General features: G+C 42.6%; 1 protein-coding gene across 2 annotated transcripts; it reads left to right on the forward strand.

The window, feature by feature from the left end:
- LOC141782965 (G patch domain-containing protein 2-like) lies at positions 1-26,168 on the forward strand. Of its 2 annotated transcripts, none has more exons than XM_074659815.1 (10): positions 1-94; positions 2,391-3,056; positions 8,415-8,476; positions 9,325-9,483; positions 9,585-9,670; positions 9,753-9,817; positions 9,906-9,945; positions 10,056-10,147; positions 15,413-15,498; positions 22,405-26,168. In XM_074659815.1, exons 2-10 carry the CDS (start codon positions 2,395-2,397, stop codon positions 22,542-22,544), a joined length of 1,392 nt encoding a protein of 463 aa, XP_074515916.1. In that variant the 5' UTR covers positions 1-94; positions 2,391-2,394; the 3' UTR covers positions 22,545-26,168. The 2 variants fall into 2 exon arrangements, with proteins under 2 accessions (XP_074515916.1, XP_074515917.1); XM_074659816.1 differs by lacking the exon at positions 22,405-26,168 and adding an exon at positions 21,931-22,351.
- The last annotated feature ends 284 nt before the right edge of the window (positions 26,169-26,452 follow it).

The raw sequence follows: 26,452 nt of genomic DNA on the forward strand, positions 1-26,452 counted from the left end.
TGGAGACACCTGATTGGCTGAGCAGCAGCAGGGCGGAAGTGCGTCTGATTTCTCACAGCTGTGCAGAAAAACAAAACAAGACAAGCTGCGACTGGTGAGTGCTCAAACACAGTGAACTCTCTGTCTGTTGTTACATAACATCACGAGTCATATTGAGACACGGTTACTAGATGTTAAACGCTGTTAAACGACGTGTTTGTCTGTCTGCTATAACAGAAGAAAGGAGATGTGTGTCTGTTCAGGCTGTCCTTGTGCTGAGCTCACATGTTGTTATGTAACACAGTCTGCACAGAGCAGACAGCCCAGCCTACCTCTGCCTCTAGTACTGCTGTTGTTTTGCTGCACTATAATGTTGTACAGCTTCCTAGTCGCTTTTATTTCAGCTAATGTTAGTTATGAAGACACTGTGAGTGTTTTTGTAGCTGCTCAAACAAGCTAGCAACCATTAGCAATCACACAAGGGGAGGTTTAAAGTTTCACAGTGTGGATGGTCCTCCACAATGTTATTCTGACACATTTAAAGACACAAATTAGCCAGGGTATATTTTATTAGAGACGTACCTTGGGATTATTTATTTATTTTATTTATTTGACCTTTATTTAACCAGGTAAAATCAATTAAGAACCAATTCTCATTTACAATGATGACCTGGCCAAGAGGCAGCAGCAAGAGGATAAAAACACAGTCCACACAAACAGCACAGATACAGTACAGTATGACAAACATACAGTATGCCATGACAAGACATGAGAAAATGGCTAAAAACAGCATAGGTAAATAAATAGGTCAGAAATTAATAAACACTATGTATAAAAAAAAAGGTGGATTAATGGATGTTCTTTGTAAAATTGTAATGGAAGAGAGAGAGAGAGAGAAGTGAGGGCTGGTCAGCAAGTACAGCAGTCAACTATGACTTGTTGCAGCTCTTGTTTGAACATGTTGAGAGTTGTGAGAGCTGTGAGTTTGAGCGTGTTTTGTAGTGAGAGCAAGTCATTTGCAGCGGCAAAATGAAAGGAATTATGGCCGAAGACAGTACGGACTTTTGGAATGATGAGCCATTGTTAGTTGAGAGATTACCACCACAGCTGGAGATGATAGCAGGACATTTGTCAACCCCAATGATCACATTAGATCTCAATAACAAGAGCTCCTTGGTAGATGTGCTATGTTATATCAGTGCTCAACAATTGTATGGAGAAAAGACCACTGTGGAAGAAGCAGAGATGACACATTTCCCACTGGCAATAACCACAATTTATAGATAGCTTTCAATAATGGGTAGAAGTGGGTATATGTTATGTTATGTTACGATATTGATAATAATGTGATTAGGCTGTCCTCGACTAAAGAAATTCTTCGTCGACTGACACTAATATGACTTTGTCGACTAACTGATTAGTTGATTTAATCGTCAGATCTGTCAAATCTGAGTTTCTCCACAAAGAATCATGCAAAACCACCATTTTAAATCTTGTCTTTACCAGAGATGTGACCATAAGTTCAGTATGAAGTTCAGTCATTCAGTATGAAAAAATTACTAATCGACTAAAGAAGACCCAAAACGACCAATTAGTCGACTAAGAGGAGGCAGCCCTGAATGTGATACTAAAATGTTCTGGATACTCACATTAGAAACGGTTAATGGTCAAAATAACCAGACATAAATATGAGTTTTTGGCGCAACAAACATATCAAATACCTGACAAATCAAGATAATTCATCTCATTGATACAAAAACCATATTAAATCCAATACTACAATAAAACATCTTTGCTCACAATGACCCAATACACCTAGAGATATTAAAGCGATAGCAATCATGGTAGAAACGGTAGAGAACTGTACATTGTCTCATGGTGTATAATGTCATATCCCCAACAAATATGTTGTTTTTCAACCTCTATTATCACTATTGATGGTCCACTTGCTCATATAACCATTTTTAAACAATACATAGTGTATTTATGTGTGTGTTTATAATGGTACTTTTCTGGCCTTAGAGTTTTACTACTTACCCATCGCGGAGTGAGAATCCCAAATTTGCTCATCTTAACCATCACAACAGAGTGTAATAGGCTGAGACACGTGTCTATCAAGTGAACTTGGCCCCAAGCAACACTGCCACAACGTCACAGATTATATGAAGTGAAATTAGTTGCTGTGACCCTACGTTACTGTATTCAAATATATTGATTTTGACCTTGTATTTCTAGAGAGACATGGGGAGTTTTACACCGTGATGTCTTTTTTAGAGCCAGAAAATAGTGGTCATCAGAGGAGCTGCATTTTGAAGCACTTCAGCATTGGCTTCACATTCAGCTTTTGTTTATTTTCTTGGCTGTTGTATGCCAGACTAATAGGTTTACTCTGTTGTATCTTTGGTTTCCAGCACCATGATGGATGAGCTGGTGCAGGACCTGGTGGCTGCTCTGGAGCAAACCTCAGAGCAAAGCAAGCTGGGGGAGCTGTGGGAGGAAATGGTCCTGAGTCCCCTGCACCGACGCCGGCAAATCCGCCGTCGCAGAGACCGCAAGCGCTATCGTGAATCCTCTCTCTATCCGCTGGAACACAGGCGATGCTGGATTGAGGCCTCGGAGTCCAGCTTGGACGAGACTAAAGGATACAGGCAGAACCCTTCCTCAACCATCGCTGCCTCTGTGGCCAACTGCAGTGACTCTGACGACATGACTTCAACAAACCGATGGCGCTCCGTCATGAGAGGCCCGGTCAGGACTAGGCAGCCCTCCTGGCCAGAGTCCGACTCCTTCACCGACAATAATCCAAGACGGCATCTCAGGAGGCGGAGGAAGGTCAAACGTATGACCTCAGACGTCACAGTTAGGTTGCAGCGGAAGTTAAAGGTTTCTGGTGTAGATGGGAAACGGAGACACAGGCCGTCTAGGATGCAGCAGCTGTCAGGACCGAAGAAGAGGTCTGGTGGTTGGGTAGGAGCAGACCGACAGACCGAAGGAGCCAGGCTGATGGGAAAGGAGTGCTGGAAAAGAAAGATGGCCAAGGAACACAGAGATGCAGCAGATGAGAACATGTCTGAGGGGTAATGTATGAGGATATTTGTATTTTCTTCCTCTTTTTGTTTTTCTGTTAGAGTCAAACCTAATCCTTCATTCATTACAATGATGTTAGGCCTTATAGGAAAAGATCCATCCCACATTTGGGATTATATTAAAAGCTTTTAGGTTCGTTATTTGTTAAGAAAAAGTTCCATTTTTAAAAACTCTACATTTAATTTACAGCATTGCAACGAGCCAAATGTTAACCCTGTCATTGTTTAAAAAGTCAGGATTAAAACCATTCTGAAAAAGGAGCTCAAAACTCTAAAAGCCCTTTTTACCCTTTAAATAGAAAGTTACCAAGGCAGTTAAACCCATAACATAAAAGTCACGGGCATAACTACTATCAGACAGGAGCAATTAAACAAGGCGACATTTAAGATGATCTATACTGCCTGTCTTCATCGAGCCACTTGTCAATATTCAGCATGTCCTCAACTAAACCAAAAAAAAAGTATCACAATCATACCGCTCCACTTTAAAGTATTGAGTTGACATTAAAAATGAATGATAGAGTCTCTTCATCTTCATCTCCTATAGCTGAAATGATCACCAGGGAGGGATCTTTGATAGTTATGCCTCCGGGCATCTGCCAGCTCATTATTTCCTTTCGAGAAATATTGTCACAAATAAATAAGTGACTTGGTGTGGTATTGATTTGTTTTGAAATGAATTCCTTTCTTGGGCTGGGTAATTAAAGCTCTGGCTGTCCCAGTGTCCCAGAGTGCACCCTCTTGTGTGCATTTTATTTAGCAAAACTAAATGTGGCTGTAACTGGCAGCAGAGAGGGCCATTATACTATTACAGTGAAACAAAGATAACAATATACTGTGGAATCAAAAAGGCTAACTGTGACAGGCTTTTGTCCCAAAATGACTAACAATTACATAAAGCTGTCACCATGGCCCAGTGTTCTTCTGGTATAAAGAGCTTGATTAATCTGTTATATTTTTATAATCATTTGGTCTTTTGAACATCAGGAAATTGTGATTTCCTTGAGTTAAAGCTAATGTCTGATTTTGTCAAAGCAGCAGTCCAAAACCCACTACTGTACTTCTATAGAGTGCTGCAGAGATGATGTATTTTTGTAGGCCGCCAACCCAGAAGTTAGAATCGCACGGGTTCCCTCGATAAAAAGCAAATTGGGTTTTAGATTATTGTAGAAAATAAGCACTGTGGCAAACAAATGTTTATGATACATACACTTTGTTTTCCGTCAGATAATCTCCACAAATGAACACCACTTTTGTGATTTTTGAAGTGTGAATGCATTCATCAGAAGTAAAAAGCTAACGTTAGGCTATAAACAAACTACACCACGGTCGCATGAGCGCGAGTATAAACAACGAGGCTGGAAAGGTGGACGAGTCGGCGTGATGACATTTAGTAGTCTCATTTAGCCACTCTTTTTTTAAGACGTGTAAAAGATTAAAGATTCACGAGTGGGACATTTACTGACGTATTTTATATCGTAGTACAAAATGTTAAAATCTCTTAAGCTTGTGTTAACCACATACCTTATTTCAAGCATCTAACTAAAAACCCATTAAAGAAACCCATTGACTTCCAGACAAGGGAACCGGAAGTGCAAAAATGCTAACTCATTCCTGGGTTTTAGGACTCATTCCTGTACCACTCTTTTCTAATATACCATTGTCATAGAATAACCAGAATCTTTTCACAGCAAAACCTTTAAGAGTGATCATACTTAAAATATATATTTTTTCAGAATTGGAGTTAAAGCGTTTAATACCCCACATGGTCCACATGTATTAATTAACTGATAAATAGACAGAAATGGTGGGCAGTGCAGTTCAGTTGTGTGTCATCACAACAACATTCAGTACCATAGCGTTTTAAGCCTGGGAGTTCACATTCTCATTGCCTCGTCATGCTCCTGCACAATGTATTTCCTTTACTGATCTCATTATCTGTTGATCATATAAAACGTGTGAGAAGAAGACATTTGAGGTTACCAGTAATGGTACAGACAGAAGGCTTTACATCTTCTGGTTTAATTTGTGCTGACCTCCCTAGCCCCTAAACGGCACTTGTTTTCTTACTTTATGGAAAAATCAATAGCCGTTCTGACAGAAAACAGCTCCGGAGAAGAAATAAATGGGAACACCGTGGCACGCTGTCAATCATTTCTCACTTACACAACGCCAACGCTCTTGATTGCTGCTCAGTAGACTGCCACACTGTACTGAGGGCTCAACAATCTAATGGATAAGCTGTGGCGGAGGCAAAGGATACGAACAAACGGCAGCAGCGATGAGGAGTTGACAGTGGTACAACAACAATATTTATACTCCGAGAGTGCACGGTCCATTTAGTGTCAGACACAGATGCCATTGTTGAAATGTCTTTTGAAGCAGTCTGATTTCTTTGGTCTCCATTCATTCCATTAACCTTTTTCATATGGAGTGTCTGGTCTGTTAAAACATGCCTCTCCTCAAGGTCACTCCTCTTATGTGCATACAGAGCAGAGCTTTGCCTTCAGCCACCCAAGTTCAAGGGGAGCAGATGTTGGCAGCTCCAGTTGGGCTCCAGTTGGGCTCCACATCCTTGATTAGACCTGGCCCAGCCTGCTGGCAGTGAGGCCACCTGGCACCCAGGCTGGCCCAGCAAGCAGGCCTCACCTGTGGGTAGACGCTGTCCCGGGCTGAGCCTCCGTCTCCAGCTGTGAGCTGCTACTGCTACTACCAGAAAAAATAACAAAGCCATTGTGCGTGCTTTTCTCACGACTCGGCTTTATCGTGCTGTAATTCATATTTTCAAAAACTCTATGAGGAGTTTTCGGGAAAGCAGTGCAGCATTTGCCGAAGTTAATTTTCATAAATCTCTGAGACTAATCCAATTACTGCAGCTCAGGGATGGTGGGATAACCTTATAATCAGACACCCATGGAAGAGGGCATGGATTTGGGTTGGGGCGGCTTGTTTGAAGAGCCCACAGATCCATTGTTATCAGCGCTTTGCCCCCCTCCGTCTCTGCCTCTTCTTTATTCCTCTGCAGAATGAGCCCGGGCTCAATAAATGGCGGCTAGCCTGTAATCTCTGTGCAAACTGGTCTGCCTCTCCCAGGAGCTGAGGATTATATCCTAATGATTAGTGCTCATCTGGATACTGTGTTTTGCTTCACCTCTTTGGCTTGTATAGAGACAATAGGGCCATGTGGGGGACTTAAGTTCAGCTCTAAAACACTGGAGTGCACTTTTTGTTTTTGCCCTTGCCTTTGTTCCACCATGGACATATGGTATTTTATGTAATTAAGACTTATTTGTTTGTGTAGCACCTAATCCACAGTAGAATATCTTATGGCTGGGGGAAGTGCTATTCTGTGTCGGAGCCAAAGCCAAAGTTTTCCCAAAATGTTTGTCAACTTTTCTTGACAAAGGTCACTGCTGAAGAAAGAAGAGGTGTTTCTTTTGGTCCCAAGAAAAATGGGGGTCTCAATTATTCATGGCATTAATTAGGCAGTACTTAATGGAAACGGTCTCACATCGGCCCTGTGCTGCTCCAAGCGACATCACATTACACCTTTAATACGGATAAATACTTAATGGGTGTCTCTAATTAATTGTTTATACCTGTGATTCTTTTAAAACTTTGAACAAAATCCCTCCAATAAGAAGCAAACACATTTTTTCTACTTGGAGAATGGAAGAAGACGCCACGCTGCTGGCATTAGTTAATCATCACTAATTTCTAAGAAAGGTTGTGGAATGAAGCATGACATCCAAAATGGTTTGTTTTTGTGGAGCTTGTGGCTGTGTCCTCTACTGATGTTGGAGTGTTGTGGGCTCCAGATGCCAGCCGATGTGTCCAGAGGTGGGGTACAGCTGAGCAGAGGCCTGGGGAATGAGTCTGGAGAGAAGGGCTGAAGGGGTGGGACGAGGGTGGAGGGACGGTACAGGACTGCATAGCTAGGCCAGACATCCTCCAGATTCCCCGGAGAGGCCTGCTCCCTCTCACATCTGCTTCTTGGGGATGTGAGGGGAGATGATGCAGAACCATCTGGCCAGGAAGACAGACGCGCAGGCTGGACGCACGTTTTTCTGATCCTGCCGTCACTTGCAGGCCTCTGCAATATGGCGAAGCACGGTATCAGCGCATATCTGACCCTCCAGCTTTCTCCTATAAGCAAGGTCAGCGCTGAAAATCAGGAAGCAAAATGCAAGGCAATCAAGAGCACCAGGCCCCCCTTTTCGTTAAGTAGTTTGAGTGGAAATTAGCTTAATTTAAAGGATACAGCTGGCATTATTGTTATTATTATCTTTCTTATGGTCTACAAATGTCACAAATTTGTTGCCATTTCTAAGTGATTGCCCAAAACAGCTGGACAAATGTTACTCAAAGTAAATTGTTCTTTTGTCGGAGACTATTTTCAAACTACAGATCAATACACATCAGTGAGCATTTATGGTCCTTTAAGCTAACTGGTATTCAGAAAAAGGCTTTAGGAAATAGAAAAACATTTATAAATATATATGCAGCTACATGTGCTTGTTACAAGTGAGCAATGACAGCATTGTGACAGTTTACTTTCAGAGAGAGGAAATCCTGTTTTTGTCCCTCCATCTTTGTCACCTCCACCCCTCCCCTGATCCCCCTCCATGACCTTGGAGTGTCTGGAGGTCCCAGTTCAAGGTGGCTGAGGTGTGAGAACGGCAGAGAAACCCAGGGTGGTCTGGGGTAGCAGAGGGGACACAGAGGGTGCGGAGGCAATGTAACGGGTCGGCCCGGGGCTGTGGAGAGGAGCAGCGATGGAGCGGTCTAAGCAGCGAGCAGTGGCAGCCCACGCAGCAGATGTTGGCCAGTTGTTGTGTGGAAGCGGCACGTCTGTGGGCCGCTCTGTGTGTGGGGCACACCCAGAGGGAGGGGCGGGCAGGGGAATGTGTTTCGCTCTCCTGTCATCCTCCACAACGCGGGCCAGATTAGATTGGAGCTGACAGCGGAGGATATTCAATTAGATTGTGCATGTCACTCAGTGGCTTCGATCAGAGCCTCTCCTCATGCCTTTGTGTTTGCTATCGCAACAAGGGAGAACACGGCACGCTCTGTCTTTTTGTGTCATTTCCATTTATGTCGACCTCTAGCTCCGGACTTCTCCATTATTTTTATTACTGAATGTTACATGTTAAATATTGACATCACAGGGGCATGTACATTTTTGATTCGCATTGTTCACTTTTCAGATGCTATAACATTGTCTGACCTAAATAACCTATCAGGTTTGAGATGACAAATCAAAACACAGTTCTTCATCCTCAAATGTCATTGATATCAAAGAAACAGGTCAGTGGCGATCATTTGACGTTTTTCTTCTTTTCTTTGCAGGGAAACCAGCAGCACATGCAGCAGTGACCCCGGCCTGTTCACCAACGATGAGGGAAGACAAGGTATTCAAATAAATAATACTTTGAACATACGGTGAGAACTATTAAACAGCTTCATCACTTAATGTGGTTCAAACTGGTAAGTAAACCACACTTGATTTGTGCATTTGGAGCTCACAGATGAAGCGCTCTTGATCGCTGAAAGGAAGATGACGAGTTGTCAGATTTGGACAATAACCTGCTCGACTCCGAGGGAATGCTGGGGCTAGAGAGGGAGGTTTCGATACAATGGGCTGGTTGCTGGGCACCCAGGCGACTCTAATAAGACGTTGTCATGTCGTGTTAATGAGCGCTGAAGCCTTTGCTAATCTCATTAGCCGTGGTGGGGCCAGGCGGCCTCTGATTTAACAGTTGTCACTACACCTTGACTGTGAGAGGCATGGTTCCTGCGTGTTCTTTGCTGACTGACAGGTCTGCGAAGAGCTTGCCGTCTGGGGACGAGACTGGTGTTGTCTGGTTGGTAGTGTGTAGTTAAAGGAGCGGTTTACCCTAAAATGAAATTTCAGTCATTATCGATGCAACCACGTGTCAGTCAAAGCTCCACTGGAGTTTGTAGACCACCAAACATCCAGCAACTTAGCTTCTCCCAAACAACATATGACTCAAAAATGCCTGAATATAATGTTAATTACATTTGCAAGTGTTTTGTAATAACTCAATTGCATTATGAGTCCAAAGTTCCAATATTTATTTCCAACATTATCCTCAAACAGTACTGTAATTAAAAGTGCACATCCTACAACGCTTTTGACTTCAGCATTTTAATGATGACTGCAATGGTACTACCTTTGTAGAAATATGCAGCAGCGAAATGCTTACCAATGCATCATCCTCCCTGTCCCTGTGTGCAGGCGATGACGAGCAGAGTGACTGGTTCTTCGAGGGGGACTGTGGAGTCGGGTCGGGTGTGGCCGGCCTGCTGCCCAGCTGGGACTCGGACAACCAGCTCTCCCTCGAGGATAACCGTCCCCCACCAACCTTCCTGCAGCCTGCACGGCCCTCTCAGAGAGGTACTGGCCGATGATTTAGACACAAATTCTTATTAACATTAATGATGTTTTCCGATCATTTTTGCAACACAGGAAGATAAATGTTCTTGTTGCTGTTGCAGGGTATCGGTATCATTCCCGTCTGAAGCGAGTGCCTGGCTCTGCCGCCTGCTGCATCAGGAAGGACAGGAGGCGGCTTCCCAGCAAGGTTAAATCATCTTCCTCTTCAGTAGAAACCTGTTTTTATGGTCTTTGTTTGTTACTGTGTATCTTTGATTTGTGTTTTGCAGGGCAACGGCATGCCAGTGTTTGTAGAGAGACTGAGACACTTCTCCCAAGATCCTTACCAGAGAGAGTAAGACATACTGGTTAAATCCTTTTAAATGATTTTAAGTCCATCATCATTTTGCACCTAGTGATTATACTTTGTTGTCTCCTTTTAGCTTTTGGCTGCCTTCTGTTGGAAAACGAGACCGAAGCCAGGTATGTTACAGTCTTTTCCAAGCTTTATTATCTTTTTGACCCCAGTTTGTTCACACTTTAATGGTGAAATTACAAAAAGTCTAAATGCTATTGATACTTTCAATTTCCAGTGGAACCCCTTGTGCCCATTACCAGTGTGTCCTATTGACATGGTGTCAGAGAGCTCCCATCTCAGAAGCTCCTCCTCAGTCTGCAGAAACAGGTATGTGATGCCACATCTTGGTTAAATACATCAGCCTCTCAAGGGCCTATCGGAGACATGATTCAGTGTTTTCGATCAAAGCTCAATATATTGATGGACAAGTCTATGGCCAACTAAATGAATCAGTTAAGGGAGCGTAGGTCGCTGTTAACTAGAGTAATCTTTGTTAAGATGAAGCCTCAGAGACTCTGTGACTTTACAGGAGTTAATTGTTAAACATGTTTTACTGCATAACTGAGTGAATTCATGTTTCATGTAGCAAATACACTATTGGAGGATTTAACATTTTTACTTTATGCATATTCTTTGTAGTGGTATATGATACACATAGATGCACACATAATTCAATATATATGTCCACATCCATCGTAACCCATTTTGTTGACATTGACTTTACCTTCTCATTGCTTGGGCTCTCACAGACTCAAATGCTGTATGCGTAAAAATAATAATAATTGCAAAATCAACCATTTTTTCTTCAAATAAATATATATTTATTTTTTTTAAAATTATTTTTACCTTACTAAAACCCAATTTGTAGAAAAGTCTTGACCCTAACCCTTCCCTTTGGCGCAAAATGAGCATGCAAATTTGAGTAAGGTGGCAAATACAAAAATGATCATAAAGCATTGTTGTAACACCAAAAAAGGTAATATTTCACGTTTTAAATGTGCTACGCATAAACAAAAATAGATTATATTCCCTTTGTTTGCCACAAAGTCATTCACAGACAGAGAAATCGATAGAAACTGATAAAACTCAACAATAAGAGAAATTTAAAGGGACTCTATGTAAGAATCAGAAATTGCTCGTTAACAGCGACACCTTTGGCCGTTAAGTCAACGGAAGTCAGCGTCCTGTTGCTCGCGCTTGTGTGACATAGACATGAACGAGCATTGATCAACACAGTGAGGCGACACACGTCAGCTAAAGCCACAATATCACTCTATATTTCACCTGCTTGGCAGTAATGTAAGCTGACCAGACGAAGGTCTCTCCATGAATCAATGCTGATACTGTGTTTCCTGCTTCAGCCCCCCGACCGTGTTGAGAAGGAACACGGGAGACACCAGAGTTTTGGTTTTGGTTCTGCAGTGTATAGTGTGCACGTATGCACGTTAGAGGTGGAGCGAGATAGCGGGTGAGAACGAGCGCGGTGTGTGAGTGAAGGCAAGCAGGCAGGCAGCGGAGCAGGCACAGCATCGTCTCCCCTGTGTCCTCTGGCTGCAGTCGGGAGGCTGGATCAGGATTAGTTGACACTGTTTTGCAAGACACTCTTCACTAGATATAACTTTGCAGTTTTGGTGTTTTTGTGTAGTTAGTGTGAGCGCGCATTGGACACCGACCCGCAATGATTTATAAGAGTGTAAGTGTAAGAAGTTACAAACATTACCTTTTTAAATAAACTCATTTGGAGTCAACAGCTGAAGCGTCTGAGACGCCAAACAGAAGATGTCATCATTTAGAAACCATGTTTATAAGTATTGCTCGTATTATTAGTTAAGTATAGAAGTATCAAGGTGATAAAACAATGCAAAGTGTGTTTTTCGAGCTGTTAAAGACGGCCTGGGGTCTCCAGAACCCCAACCAGAAGATTAGTGTTGATGTCAATCCTGGCCTGAAGTCTGAGCTGAACTGACAATAGACAGCTGCAGTTGGATGCTGCAATACTTCAATTCAATAGTTTTCAAGGTCAGCGTTCCCAAATAGAGAAGTACTATGTGTTGACATAGTTGTAATGCAGATTCAAATCCCCTACATTTCTGGGACTGCACAAAAAAATAAAAATAAAGGTTTATCCAAAAGATGTTTGTCAAAGCATCCCATCGCTCCCAGTCATCCCCGGATCTGTTGGATCTGCATGGGGGACTATTGAGAAGCCGCTTAGCCCCGTTGGCCTCGAGTCTGTGGGACTCCTCATTGTATTGTTTCCACTCTGCCTATTTATGGTGCATTCTTAATTTTTGTTTCACACACACGCTCTTTTTCCTCCCTCTCTCTTGGGTTATTTCACAGAGCGCTCCAGCGCTCCTTGATGAGGGGCAAAAACACGACTGCTATGAAAAGCCCCCGACTTCTTAGGGCTTTCTTTTCTAAACTGGCCCTTTCTTCTCCACCTGAAAGGTTCCTTCAGATTCCAGTTTGAGGCATTGTGAATACTAATTTCTCTCTATTAAAAAGCCCTCATATCCCTGCCATGCTCTCATTTGAATGGCGGACTCAGGGGAGACCTCTTAATTCCTTTATAGTGGGATTCAAGACCCTTCACTTCAAAAAGTATAAATCATACTCCCAAATGAATGAGGGAGAGAGGGGGGATTGACGAGAGGGGCTTCTGATGTGTCCCGTTGGACGGCACAAGCTGAATCTATCTCCCCAAGCTGCTCAAATCCACTCTCCAGTGAGACGGCTGCTCTGTCCTTACGACCCAGCTCTGCACGCATGGCACCCATTTACTTTCCTTAACTTCCTCCCAAACACACATTCGCATGCAAACACAACAGCAGTTACAGTTATTGTTTTGCATGACAATGAGGAATGCTATAATTGCTCACGCCTGCTCTTAACAAACTTTAAAAGGTCCACTCCTGATCCCACTTCACTATATTTTCATTTCTTTCGAGCGTCTAACCCGCGTGATCGATTTCTAGCGCCGAGCTCCCATACATCTGACTTTTCTTTGTTTCCAAACACCCTTGAGAGAAAAGTGTTTTCTCTGTGGGCAGAGTGCGAGCATTAATCTTGTACCGCGGCCAGGTTGAAATGATACTATATTAATAAAAGCTGTCATCTCCTGTTTGCCGCGAGTTGACGGCGACAATCAGAGATTTGATGTTAAGTGATAAAGGCTGTATGAGGTTGCATGCTGTTTATCCTCGTATCGGCTCGTGAGTGGGCGCGGTGCTTTGTGGGATTTGGCTGTAATGCTCGGGGCCGGTGGCCACGTTAAAATGCATAACTGCCTCCCACCTGAGCCAGGCAGCAGCAGCTTTTATCTATTGACTTATTTATTTCTAAATGACACTTGCGCTGTGAGATAAATCATAGTCTTACGCCACTCCCTTCCCAGTTTTCATTTTAATTGTGAGATCTCGGTGTCAGCAGTTAGTATATTGGTGTGAGTGGCCTATTGATTATTGATTTGGAGCTATTGATTATGTTCCCTGGAGACCCTAATCCTTTCTGATTCATTTGAATACCTCTATTAATCTTGAGATCCTGCTCACACCTGAAGCACCGTGTACCCTAATGAAAATAGATGGCCATTTTGTAACTGCAGCTCCTCACTCCTCTTTTGATTTATTATTTTTAATTGATATATTTGCTTTTGGATGTGGGCGCCAAAATTACAATTGACCCTGTGTCAGTGCTGTTTTACTCCGCACCCTAAGGACCGCATTTAAAAGCGTCTCATATGACCTGAAAAATCCATCTTGGAGACTTTTCCCTCGGTGTCCTTGTGTCTTTGATAGAACGGAGTTGTTGTTGTTGTTGGCCGTCTTCATTACATTTCACTTGTTTTTTCATTGCTCATTGCCTCTAAGTCAATCTTTGTTTTCTCATCACAGTTTCTGTATATTTAGGGACAAAACAACTGGCTAACATCTGTCATGCTGTTAAAACTGATGAAGTAACAGATGTTAAATAATAAAAAAACAGCATTGTGCATTTTTTACCACTTCTCTCAGTTTTACACGGAGCCATGTTACATGCTTATTAAATGCCTTTTTGGGTTCTGCTCTGAGATGAATGGTGGTGTTTTGCCTTGGTTAATGAGCCAGCTGATGGTATTCTCATGTTTGATTAGCATTGTGCTGAGTGTCTCAGTGGGCTCCCGGTGGCCCTGGAGCAGCTCTGCCTCTCAGCTCTCGGCAGCAGGGGAGGGCCCTCGCCTCCCTCCAGGCTGCGGGGGCCCCGAAGTGCCTCGGCCTCGGTGTAATGAGGGAGGAGATGGAGGGATGGACCTCCACACATTAAGACCAAATGCATCAGGGTATTACTTTTAATACCGCAGGCGTGCCTCGTGAAATAATGCGACGTTTAAACGGGGATCGATTTTGGAATTAAAAAGTTAGTTTGCAAAGATTTACTGTGGGGAGTTCAATGCCTGAGCTCTTTATCAGGGGCGCAAATGGCTGGTTATGTGCTGTCCGACAGAGGTACGATTGAGGGATCGATAGGCGCGTGATTTACTAACTGGAGTACAGGTAATCAATAAGTATAAAAGTAAATGAAATATGCATTACTGGGATTTTATTAGAGAGGGGTAGCAGGGAGAGAATAACGGTCAGGCCATTTATTTTTATATCTATTGATTATACAACATAGAGACTTCGCTCAAAGCATGCCCCGCGCAGCTCTCGACACCCCGCGCCTGCACACCCGTCATGTGATTTATGGGTGTTGAGGTCATGGAACACGCCGCCTGTTAAAAGGCTGCCCTGACGGGGCCTTGTTGTAGCACATGCCTGTTAGGGTTGTGAGCTTTATGTAGCCTGCAGTCCGAGATGAGCCGCGCTGGTTAACAAGGAGCTCTCTTCTCTATGTTGTTTTGCAATTTGTCATGAATCCATTTTTTACAAGTAATACGTTTATTGGCTTTTTCAAACAGCACTCCATGTTGTTCTTTAAATCCTCTCTGTCTAGGTGTGTCTAACTAGCAGAATGTGTAAGATTTAATCAAAATGTTTCTATCGTATCTTATTGTAACTCCCTCACACTCTCCTCTCTCTCTTTCACTCAATCCGTCCCCTTCCTCCCTCCCATGCACAAACATACACACTGCACCGACCACATCAGCTGCCCCCCTCCCCCAGTGATGGAACGGACCTTGACCTTAACTTTACATCTCTGAAGTCAGGGCTATTAAGCCGGTGGGTGGGGGTGGGGGGGGGGGGCTTTTCCTATTTCAGGGCTCCTGACATATGACACAGGAGGCATAGAGCAGGTGTAATTTGTTTATGTGAACTCTGCAATGACTCAGCCACATGCTCCCCACCACCTTTCCTCATCGAATATTCTCTCCGGTGAAAATATGTATTAATGAAGAAAAATTAAGATTAAGATTAAGAAAATATGCACCGTACTGAGGCTAAACGTAAGCTGCTGTGCTTGCAAATGTGCCTCGCTTGCGTTTATCGACTTTAGTGAAATGTATTAAATGTCCACATGTTTATGTGTGTTATTGTGGGCGGGAGCGGCATCACAATATTGTGAGTTTCTAACGTTTGTTCTCTCTGTCTTGTGTCGTCGTCCCCCCCCCAGGCAGACTAACGTCTCCTGTGCATACCAGTCCCGGAGTGACATCAGGAGGAGGAGGGAAACAGAAGCGGTGTCCGTCACAACATCAGGTATCATCCTCCACACATACTAATGAATCCCTGTCCTCCTCACCACACTCAGCTGAATGATTATTGGAGGTGTTGTGTTGTTGTTACATACAAAATGAAACCTGTAGATTAAGGATTTTACAATCTCAAATAAAGAGCTTTATGTATATTTTTTGTTGTGTAAAAACTAGTGTAGCTTTGTGTTAGCAGCGAGGCTTTAAGGATGGCGTCGTCAGTCCGTCGGTTCAACACTTTGGTCCAGACTGAAATATCTTAACAACTATTGGGTCGATCGCCATTAGATTTTGTACAGACCATCATGGTGCCCAGAGGATGAATCCTAATGACTTTGGTGATCTCCTCACTTAAATTTAGCGCCACCATCAGGTCAGAATTTCAAATCATTCCAAACCATGGTCCAAACCAGTGGGCTACCTCCGGGTCTGAGAAGTGAAGCCAATGTGGAAGTGCTCTCAACCTGCATTCTTTCTAACAGCCAGCAGGAGGCGACTCCTCTGGTTGCAAAAATAATTCTGATTGTATAGAAGTCCCTACTTCTCATTTGATTTATTACCTCAGTAAACATGAGTTTATGGTCTCAATCACTAGTTTCAAGTCTTCTTCAATACAGCATGATGTTCATTGAGTAAATTATGGTCCCATATAGAATCAAATAGACCATAAAGCAGGGGATGCTTTAGGGCGTGGCTACCTTGTGATTGACAGGACGCTACCGCACCGTTGTCCTGTCTGGGAGTTGTCCACGTTTTCCTCTCAACAACTTTCACCATTTCAGCTTTCAGCGTTTGGTTGTACTTAGCTCCACCCTCTCGTGTCACTTCTGGTTGCATAAAAACCAAGATAAAAACTAAGTCGAGGCTTCAAAGCAACACTCTGCCTAAATGCAGCCTCCCAGAGCCTAGCACGGCTTTAGACTCTTTGTCTCGTTAATGCATTTCTGTAATTCCACCAAAATTACAGAATGTAAAATATTTGGCGAGTTAACAGCAGAGGGAAGTGCACAGATAGACTTGTGTTACGTTTGGAGCTCCCTGTTTAAAGAAGAGAAGTGTGATGTGGAGTTGACCCTATTGGAGGTGGCACCGAGCAGCAGCCGTTGTGTCTGTTTGGACCAGTGGAGCTGCCGTTTTTCATTAGAGTCATGGCTCGGGGCCTTGTGTCTTTGCCGGATTGAAATCTGAATTGGTTTGTCCACCTTTTCTTCTGCGTCCCCTCTCCGTGCTTCCACTCCCGCAGCTGCCGTTGTTTGTCATTTAAATAACAAATGCTGGTGGTTCCCTGATTTAGTGAGGGGTGCAGGCCTCTGATGTATATTAATATTGTCACACAGTGCACTGTACCAGGGTCCATCATTCATTTGGATAAAAGAGGTGGAATTTAAAAACAGCCAATGCTTTACTTGCAAACAGATTGCATCCATTTATTGCACTGAGTGATGGAACGGCCGGCAACTCTGTCCTTCACCTCGCCAGCGCTGAGCCACTTCCCATAAAAGTAAAAAAGGATTCACCCCTGGCCCTTAAGGACCCCTCATATTCAACACGCGGAACGAGGGGCATCCCTCAGTTTGTCGACAGTTAACAGACCTGCAGGTGTGAAGCGGGGGGAATATATGTGTTGAAATCCTAAACAAAACACAACAACCGATTCATTCTTTTTCCACAAATTCAATTTTAGTGTCATCTGTGCAAAACGTGCAAATTACAAATAGGGTAGTTATCATAAGTACTGTATTTTCTAATGTGTTTTTTTGAATAGAGATACCGTAATGTAGATATTTCATTGTGTGTGTTTTGGATTAAGAGACTAAAAGATGATCTATTTCCTAAATTGTATAGAAGGAGAGTCCCTGATTGGCACATCCCCCCTCAGCCCCGTTCAGCAGTGTTTTCCTGCTTCTTGAGTCTAGTGCCCCCTGTCCACCATGATTTATCATGCATCCCATGTCGTCCAATGTCAGTTTCTGCAGCTGCAACTGCTCTGTATAAATCTTTGCTTTGGCAGCCCGCTGCACCATGTCTCTCCTCAGTAATCTCACCACCGACCAGGAGATGCACATTCACTCTGACAAGCTTTCACACTCTCTGTGTACAAATTTTGGTTTTGTTGCCATTCTGACATAAATGCGTTCAGAGACAAAATCAGATTCAGTGATTTGCGGAGGGGGAGTTGTTTTCTGGTAAACATCTTGTTTGCATGGAAAGATTGTTTGCCGCATTTAGTAGAAGGAACAGCGTGTCGCTCTCTGTGAACACGACAGCCGAGTCTTTGTTTGAGTTGGCCAGAGGAAGTGGATTGTTGTATGTGTTAGTGGTTGATTTGAAACTCTGTAATCAGGAGTGAAAATGGTCTGCGGCTGGAGGTGTCTTCCAGGTCTCCGTGGGGAATTACCGAGGCGGTACCCAGCTGTTGCTTTGTCTTCTTTCTTTACCCTTTTAGCACTGCTGTGGAAGTGCTGAAGCTGGTTGTGAGAAGAAAAAAAAAAAAAGCCCACAACAATTTATCAAGCCAGGTATCTGTTTGGATTAGATGACCACTCCATTTCTCAGTCGTAAATTGGCCATTTTCTACTTTTCTCACCAACATCAATCCAACAATCCAACTCAATCCAACAAGTCCTCAATAGATAAAGAACAAAGCATGGCAGTTTTCTGTTATATACGTTATTGGTTATTATTTAAAATACAGATTGAAATTGTCACTCAAATTGGATTTAATTGGGCTCTGTCCATAACTTGCACAATTTCTACAAATATTGATATTCTGCAATGAGTGAATTATAGAAAAGCACCATGTTGCCCAACGATTGAGAATGGAAATGAATACATTCTCTACAGTTTTGGGAGAATTATTCGTAAAGCAAAGATGAATCAGTATGTGTAAAGATCCTGATGAATTTTAATAGCCTTGGCTGGTCTCACACATAGACTAATTAATTATTGCAATTTGACTCCTCCCCTGCTGTCTCCCACTGTATAATGCCCTTCATCTTTATCTCTATATAGCCGTGATGGTAATAAAACCAAACTTGAACTTACTCGGTGTGCTAGAAAGAGTTAGAGTTTGGAGTAAATAGGCAGGGTGTGACGTTAGTTTGATTAACCTCGTCAGACTGTTATCTCGCGTTATCTCTATATGTTGGAAAGCGCCACATGCGGGTGCCCATGTGGAGGCCGGCCCCTCGGTCGGCCCTGCCGCCTCTCCTCTCCCCTCTGTCTTCATGTGTCTCCTTGCCCGAGCAAGACGGCCGCGTGACAGATCACCTGCGTCTGAGGCCCGCCGTGTTCCTGCCCGGCGGTCCGGCCCCCTCTCATTAATGCCCAGGCTGGTGCGAGGGCCGTATGGCAGCACAAGACAAATAACGCTACCACTCAGCCATCACTTCTGCTGACAGAAATGCAGCCCACCGCACTATTTCGCCCTCTCCGGCTCCACTCCGCACCCTGCTCGCGTCCTTCAAAAAACCCCACCCATCTCCTCCGTCTCCACCTGCACCTGCCTGCGCTGCTCCACCAAACTTTCACGGTGATATTTTTTTTTTTTTTTTTTTTTTTTTGTTGCTGTTGCTGGAGGCTGAGCTTAAACACTGAAACCCACACAAGTTGACATAGTGTAGCCATGAGCCCGCTGCCTTTGTAAACACTCTAATTGTTTTCTGTTTGTGGAGACAGATTTGTTTGCAGCAGCTCAGTCTGTCTTCTTGACTCGCTCGGGTGCAAACCTTCTCACCGGGAGGTCTGATTTGAATGTCCTATTTTTTCAATTGTGAAAATAACGGTTTGTGTGTGTGTGTGTGTGTATGAGTGAGTGAGAGAGAGAGAGAGAGAGAAGGAGAGTGAGTAGGAGAGAGAAACACAAAGGCTAATCATTAAAGAGCTATTCAGCCCTGTTCATTTAAGTGTGGGAATCAGCAGGCCCATTACTGTCAATGTGTAATTAGCTGATTAATAAACACGGGGAAGGGGAGTGCTCCAGGAAGGCCTGTAATGATTGTTTTTAGAGAGCATCACATGAGAGCTTATTAAGATGGCAAGATGGTTCCATTCAACCTCCCATTATCACCCACAATAAATGCATGTACTGTAATTCTCCCATTGACAGAAAACCTTTGCGTTGTAATGTCTTTATCGACCTTGATGTAAAACCAGTTGAGTGTAAGTGTAGCCGTTCTTCTGGGCCAAATGAAAGTATCTTTTATTTAAGCAGTTGATTATACATTCATCACTTTTAAATGATCTTGTATTGTACACATTAAGGTACAGTTTGAATGAGTTGTTGTATGTTGATATTTACCTACAACCTACAGTACATACAATCAGTGGTGGAGAGCAACTAAGTACATTTACCCAAGTACTGTGCTACAATTTTGAGGTACTTGTACATTACCATTTTCTGCTACTTTATACCTCTATTCCACTACATTCCACATATGCTAATACAATGTATTGTTAAATATTAAACCAGTGTTCCCAATTGTTCTGGCTTGTGACTCCTAATATAAAACCAGACAGGAAAGAATTCAGATCAGATGTCTATGAATTGGTAGATGTTTTACCAACTCCTACTGTTTGTTGGTAAAGGCAATACAAGGCTGTGTAATGATTAGGGCTGTCATTAGATTAAAATATTTAATTGCGATTAATCATGATTGTCCATAGTTAATCGTGATTAATCGCAAATTAATCGCACATTTATTTTTCTGTTCAAAATGTGCTTTAAAGGGAGATTTGTCAAGTATTTAATACTCTTATCAACATGGGAGTGGACAAATATGCTTGCTTTATGCAAATGTATGTATATATTTATTATTGGAAATCAATTAACACAAAACAATGAACAGTTTTGTCCAGAAACCCTCACAGGTACTGCATTTAGCATAAATATATAAATAATATATAACTGCATGTGATTATCATAAAGTGGGCATGTCTGTAAAGGGGAGACTTGTGGGTACCCATAGAACCCATTTTCATTCACATATCTTGAGGTCAGAGGTCAAGGGACCCCTTTGAAGATGGCCATGACAGTTTTTCCTTGCCAAAATTTAGCGCACGTTTGGAGCGTCAAGCCATCATGAGATGGTTGGTACCAATGGATTCATTAGGTTTTTTTTTAGTTTCATATGATGTATCTTCAATCTAGGCTTAAAACTGAGCCCGCTACAACCTAAAAATCGCAAGTTTCGTTAATGCATTATAGAAATTAGTGGCGCATTAACCTTGACAGTCATAGTAATAATACATTATGTGTTAAATATATCAGTCACAGGGGCCATTTTTCTGCAGAATGAGTACTTTTACTTTTGATACTTATATTTGGATGAAATACTGCTATAGGATTTTGACTGCAGGCATTTTACTTGCAATTAGGGCTGCAACTAATTGTTGATTAATCTGTCAATTAAAATGGTGAAAAATGTTGATCAGGTCTTTCAAAAGCCCAAGATGACGTTCTCAAATGTCTTGTTTTGTCCACAACTCAAAGATATTCAGTTTACTGTCACAGAGGAGTAAAGAAACCAGAAAACATTCACATTTAAGAAGCTGGAATCCGAGAATTTAGACTTTCTTTTCTTAAAGAATTACTCAAACTGATTAATCAATTATCAAAATAGTTGGCGATTAATTTAACAGTTGACAACTAATCGATTAATCGTTTCAGCTCTACCTGTAATGGAGCATTTTTAAATTGTTGTATTGGTACTTTAACATAAGATTTAACATAAGGAAGGATTTGAGTATTTCTTCCACCATCCAATGAGCTAAACATGAGAAACTTGACTACTGGTACAGTGATTAGCCGGAATAATGTCACTTCCCTTTAATAAGTACAGCCTCGATCTGTGTTGAAAAATGTTTAGTTTATTATATTATATATTATATCTCTTGATCACAATGTAAAAACGTGTATTAACAGCTTATCCTGATTGTGACCTTGACCTAGGATAGAGGCTAGTATCTGGTGTGCCCTGTGCATGTTAACACAGCCATTTCTGTGTAGCTGTCAAATACGAAAACCCCTGAATTTTAATCCAAGCTTTTGACCATGTTTAACCTGAGTGTTTGGGTTGAAACTCGGCAACGGTTAGTCATCGTTCCCTCAAGAAATATTAATCAATTATCTTGCCCGCCGGATCAGTTTGGGGAAGAAGTCATCTGGAAAGAGGCACAAGCAGATATAATGGGAAGGAGCAAAAGCACATGCCAGTGAATGCTGTAATGCCTAATCCTTTGAGACAGCCCAGAGCCACAATGTCACTTCTAGTTCCCTTGTCCTCTGCTCTGGGACTGCCTCGCAAATGTCTTGTGTGACCGCCGCTAACTTTTTTTTGGGGGCGATCAGGAAAGATTTATTTATCAAGCATATTAAGGTAGCCCAATTGTTTTAGAGTTCCTCTGCCTTCTGCAAAAATTGGCCCCTTTTCTCTTTCAGATATTTCCCTTCACTCCCGGAGACAGAAAAGCTTTAAAAGGCAAGCGAGATCAAGAGAAAGAGGATCTTTAAAAAGGAAGGCAGTCAGTGAGATGTGAACGCGTGATGAATGGAGTTAAAAACATACAGCTTCTTACACTGCATAACCGGAGGGGGGGAAGTTAAGCCATAGGAGCAGCACAGATTGGCCTTTTAATAACCATGTCCACAAGTCATATGGGGCCAAATTGGATTTGGCTCACTTGACCAAAACCTCATTAATATTTAACCTATTAGAAGAGGATTGCTTCAAAGTTTTATTTTAATATACCTAAAACAGCGAGTGATCCGTGAGTCGTGGGCTAAATTTAATTTTTATTTGAGTGGCTGTCCGTTGAAACAGTCGAGGAAAACTTGATTTATGTGAGTATCTTTTACTGTTTGTTCTCAGTGTTGTGATCAGAATATGATATGTGCTTTCTTTTTCCTCTACAGCTAGCAACCCATTTCATAAGGATCACCAGAGAGGAGAGGCACAGGGAGCCAGGAACACCTCGACCCTAGAGGCCGTAGGACCAAGTGCACCGGGTTCACAGAGTTTATCTTTCCTCCAGGGGGACCATGAAGACACCTGAACGGGGCTGGACAATAAGGGACAAAAGGAAAAGCTATTGTGCCAGAGAATGAAAAGACCGAAACTCCTTTTGCTGCACAAACTTAATGACAAAGAAAAAAAGCACATCATTACTCCTCAAATCAGCATGTTACTGCTACATCCAGTCTTTCCAGGTAGTATATTAAGCATGACAAAATGTTAATGCAATCAAGCCTTGTTAAGCCCTCTGCCATCTCCTCAAAGCAGCTTCAAGAGGCTCCTCGTTTGACTCAAGACTGTACGCCTCCTCTTGTTTCCGCACACAGTCTCCGGGCCACCTGCCACCACACAATCCAACAATTACGTCCACTCTAGTAGCGCAGCGTTTGTCAGCGGGAACACTGGGAGGATGGGATGGTCAGGTGAGGCTTTCGTGGCAGCGAAGGCAGCAGGCAGCACGCAGACAGGAGAGCATCAGAATGTTTAGCTACCACATGCTGCTGGAGGGTTCAGAGAGGCGACCACCGGTGGAGAGCCACACAAAGTACAGGCCTCCTATTAGCATGGATTTGAAAAGCTACAGTTTGTACAAAGGTGCTCATTAGCACAACACACAGGGAGTGTAGTCGCGGTCCTCGGAGGGCCGCCTCTGTTCTCCTCAGCTTACCTTCCATATTCAAATTCCCCCCCGAAATGTATTTAAGTTCAAGGCCAGCTGCAAATCTGTTTGAACAGCCTGTTTTTCAGCAGTGGTGGATTAGTTCATTTTGGGGCTGTGCAGCTGAAAGGAGTCGGAGGAGCCGATGGAGACAGGAGAGGAGAGTCGTACGCTGTATTTTCACCTACCCTTGGGGTATACATTTCCCCGGCTCCCTCGGCATCAGATGCATTAAAAGATCAATGGCAGCATACAGTGAGATCAAACACAGCAAGCTGGTAAACAAGCAGCATTTTCAGAAAAGGGCATTTTTATATATAGGAGTCAAGTGAAGTACATTGTGCTTGACCTAAACCACATAGGTGTTAACTGGCTTTAAAAACACAAACGCATACTCCTGTACATTATCTCTACTGGAGAGAGCCTTGAAAATGTGTTTTACGGAAGGGATAATGTACAGCGAGCCGGTCATTGTTGTGAAAGAAACCCCGACAGGGCGATGGGATTTCTTTCACAACAATGACCCCCTAGCTGTGCATTATCCCGCTTATTACACGGCTACTTACTTAAATCAATAATTTGACACAAAAAACATCCGCCAGAGTCCGACATCAGAGCTGCGCCCATAGCAACGGTCTGTTATACATAGCAGCGGTCTGCTATAAAGAAATAACAAACCGTAGAACGCTGTATTTGACCAATCAGAATCGAGTATTCAACAAAGAGAAATGTTGTTGTGAAGAGAAACAGCAGTGAATTTGGTTGTTTGCAAAAGTTTCATTTTTTTTTTTTTAAAAAAGCTTCTCTGAAATCTGCCCAGCACCAAAAGGCACAGGTATGCACTTTCTATAATGATTCCAACGTAGTGAAACGAACGGCATTATCGCCAGCCACGTTCTGCATGTCTTTTCAGACACTTTAAAGCCTTATTTAAGAGAAGAATCGCATTTAGTAGAATGAGATTTGCCAATTAACGTGAGTTATACGTCTGCAATAATCCGTCTGAGAAGGCTTTATGTGATCATGTTGGCCAGGGATGACATTTATAAATGCTGTGTGTGCACACTCGTCTAAATGGATGCCTCGCACAAGACATCCTGCCACAGGAATCAGTCAAAGTGTTGAGGCAGAGCGCCCCCCCCCTCACACACACACACACACACACACCCCTGGCTAGTGCTGCTGGGTCTGCTGCTTGACCAGGGAGTTCAGCAGCACCGCAGGCTCTTCCCACGCCAGGAATACATGGTCCAGACTGAATACATTCATAATTAGAAAAAAAAAGAAGCTTTTGATAAATACAGTGGCGGCTTCTTCAAGACGTATGCCCCTGGACACGTTGACAAGTATCGACTGTGTGGTGTTTTAAGGAGAGCTTCTCGCCGTTGCCCTATCCGTCAGTCTGGGTTTTGGTGCCAAGGCATTGACAGGGAAGGAAGACGCATCAGTTCAGATACAGTTCCATTAGTAGCAGGAGGGGAAACACCTCTCCGGCCTCTCTGGTAATTAGCAGTCACCATAATGACATCTCAGACAGACTGTATGCCCCGAAATGTATTTCCAATGGCCAGGAAGTGGGGGAATGGCTTCCGTGCAGCCAGTCAATTGCCCTGTTACAGTTAAGGAATCCAGCAGGCTGGTACCACTCATATTTCATCCCAGGTAAAGATTACCTGTCAGGCCCATGGGAGATGTATTGATCTGTTTTCCTTTTTCCGCCAGCAATCACCTGACAAAGGCACCTAGGAGGCGAGTGAATGAGTGATGCCTGGTCTGTCTGCTCCGGCGTAGTGGCTTCTAGTGTCCACTGATGGGTGGAGAGGTGATGAGGAAGAGGAGAGATAATGCAGTCATAAACTCTGTTTGAACCTCCTCTCTATGCATGCAGGGCAGCCCTTTTGGTCCCCCGGGTCACAGGTCAGTGAGGACTTTTTTTTTTTTTTTTTTTTGTGGCTCCTTTCTTGTCGGTGGCGTTTGTTCCTGCTGTGTAGTGATGATAGAAACACATGCAAAAGAGGCTCTCTGGTTCCTGCTGACAAATGCATGTTGCGTGTCACCGTAGTTCAACTCACTTTGGGTTTCAAAAGTGATCCGGTTTGATCCGGGCACCCATCTCACAATGAAATCTAACCTTGTGTGGTCAGGGTTTTTCCTGTGATTGTCAGCGTGGCGATGCCGCACTAGCAATGATCAATATATTTCACATTATCTCGTGTTTTTTTTGGCAGCTAAAAACGTATTTATATATTTGCCTTGTTCAGTGGAATGTCAGACTTGATATTATCCATGAAGCCATGCATTTAAAGTGATATACACTGTATAAAATGTGTAGTATTTATGATGTGATGCATAATTATAGGTCCATTAATTGAGGATTTAGGTCTGAGGACATTAAATTCAATTTCATGATAGATAGTAGAGTAGATATCTCTCTAATTTTTTACTGTCGTATTTTTTAATTTCATTTACAAGGATTTAAATATATCTCCCTGATATCAGGGCTCTTAGGCAGCTATCCACATTTGATACGTAGTACAAATAGCATCTTATCTCATAGGCTGTTATCTTTATATTTAATAGCAGTGGAGGCATGCCTAATTGCTTTGCAAATGATCTAAAGAGGATTACTCCTCCCTTAGAAAGCCTGCACGGTGTCACTAGATGTTAGAGAGACATTACAATGGTAACATTCAATCAAACCTGCAGTGCAGCGTTTATGCAGTAGCTCTGTTTTCTATGATGGTGTTATGTCAAAATAAGTGTCAGTATGAGGTGGATAGTCTGCTTTTAATGATTATGGACTATTGTGGATAAGAAGTTGTAGTTTTGATTTATGTAATTTGTGTATTTTCAAAATTATATAAATGGGATTTTTTTTTTAAGATGATGTAATGTCATACCTTCATGTTATCTGTGATGTTATAATCATTCGAGTATTCATAGAAAAAACTGCAGTATCTATTTATTTCACGTACTGAAATTTGTGTGCAATAAATGATCGATCATGATTGTGTGAAATGTGTATGTCAAGATCTGGCCTGAGACTAAGGTTATGCAGAAGGTTATACATATTTACTGACTTCTGTGCATATTCTTCTTTTATTTAGTAGTATTACAGTATAGAGAGACAAGAAACACCGCTTTTATGACATACTATAATGTGACTTTTATTCATGATATACTATATTATGATTTTTTATGGCATACTATATACTATGACATTTTTATTGATATTTGTATGACAAACTTTACTGTGACATTTTTATGCCATACTACAGTATGAATTTTCT

The sequence above is a fragment of the Sebastes fasciatus genome, chromosome 15, assembly GCF_043250625.1.
Source record: "Sebastes fasciatus isolate fSebFas1 chromosome 15, fSebFas1.pri, whole genome shotgun sequence".
NCBI lineage: Eukaryota > Metazoa > Chordata > Actinopteri > Perciformes > Sebastidae > Sebastes > Sebastes fasciatus.

What these genes read in the sequence shown, in the direction of transcription:
- LOC141782965 (XM_074659815.1), top strand. Translation starts at nt 2,395, where the DNA reads ATGATGGATGAGCTGGTGCAGGACCTGGTGGCTGCTCTGGAGCAAACC. An exon ending in TGCACGGCCCTCTCAGAGAG is followed by an intron (nt 9,484 to 9,584) that starts GTACTGGCCGAT and finishes TTGCTGTTGCAG; the next exon opens with GGTATCGGTATCATTCCCGT. An exon ending in GGAGGCGGCTTCCCAGCAAG is followed by an intron (nt 9,671 to 9,752) that starts GTTAAATCATCT and finishes TGTGTTTTGCAG; the next exon opens with GGCAACGGCATGCCAGTGTT.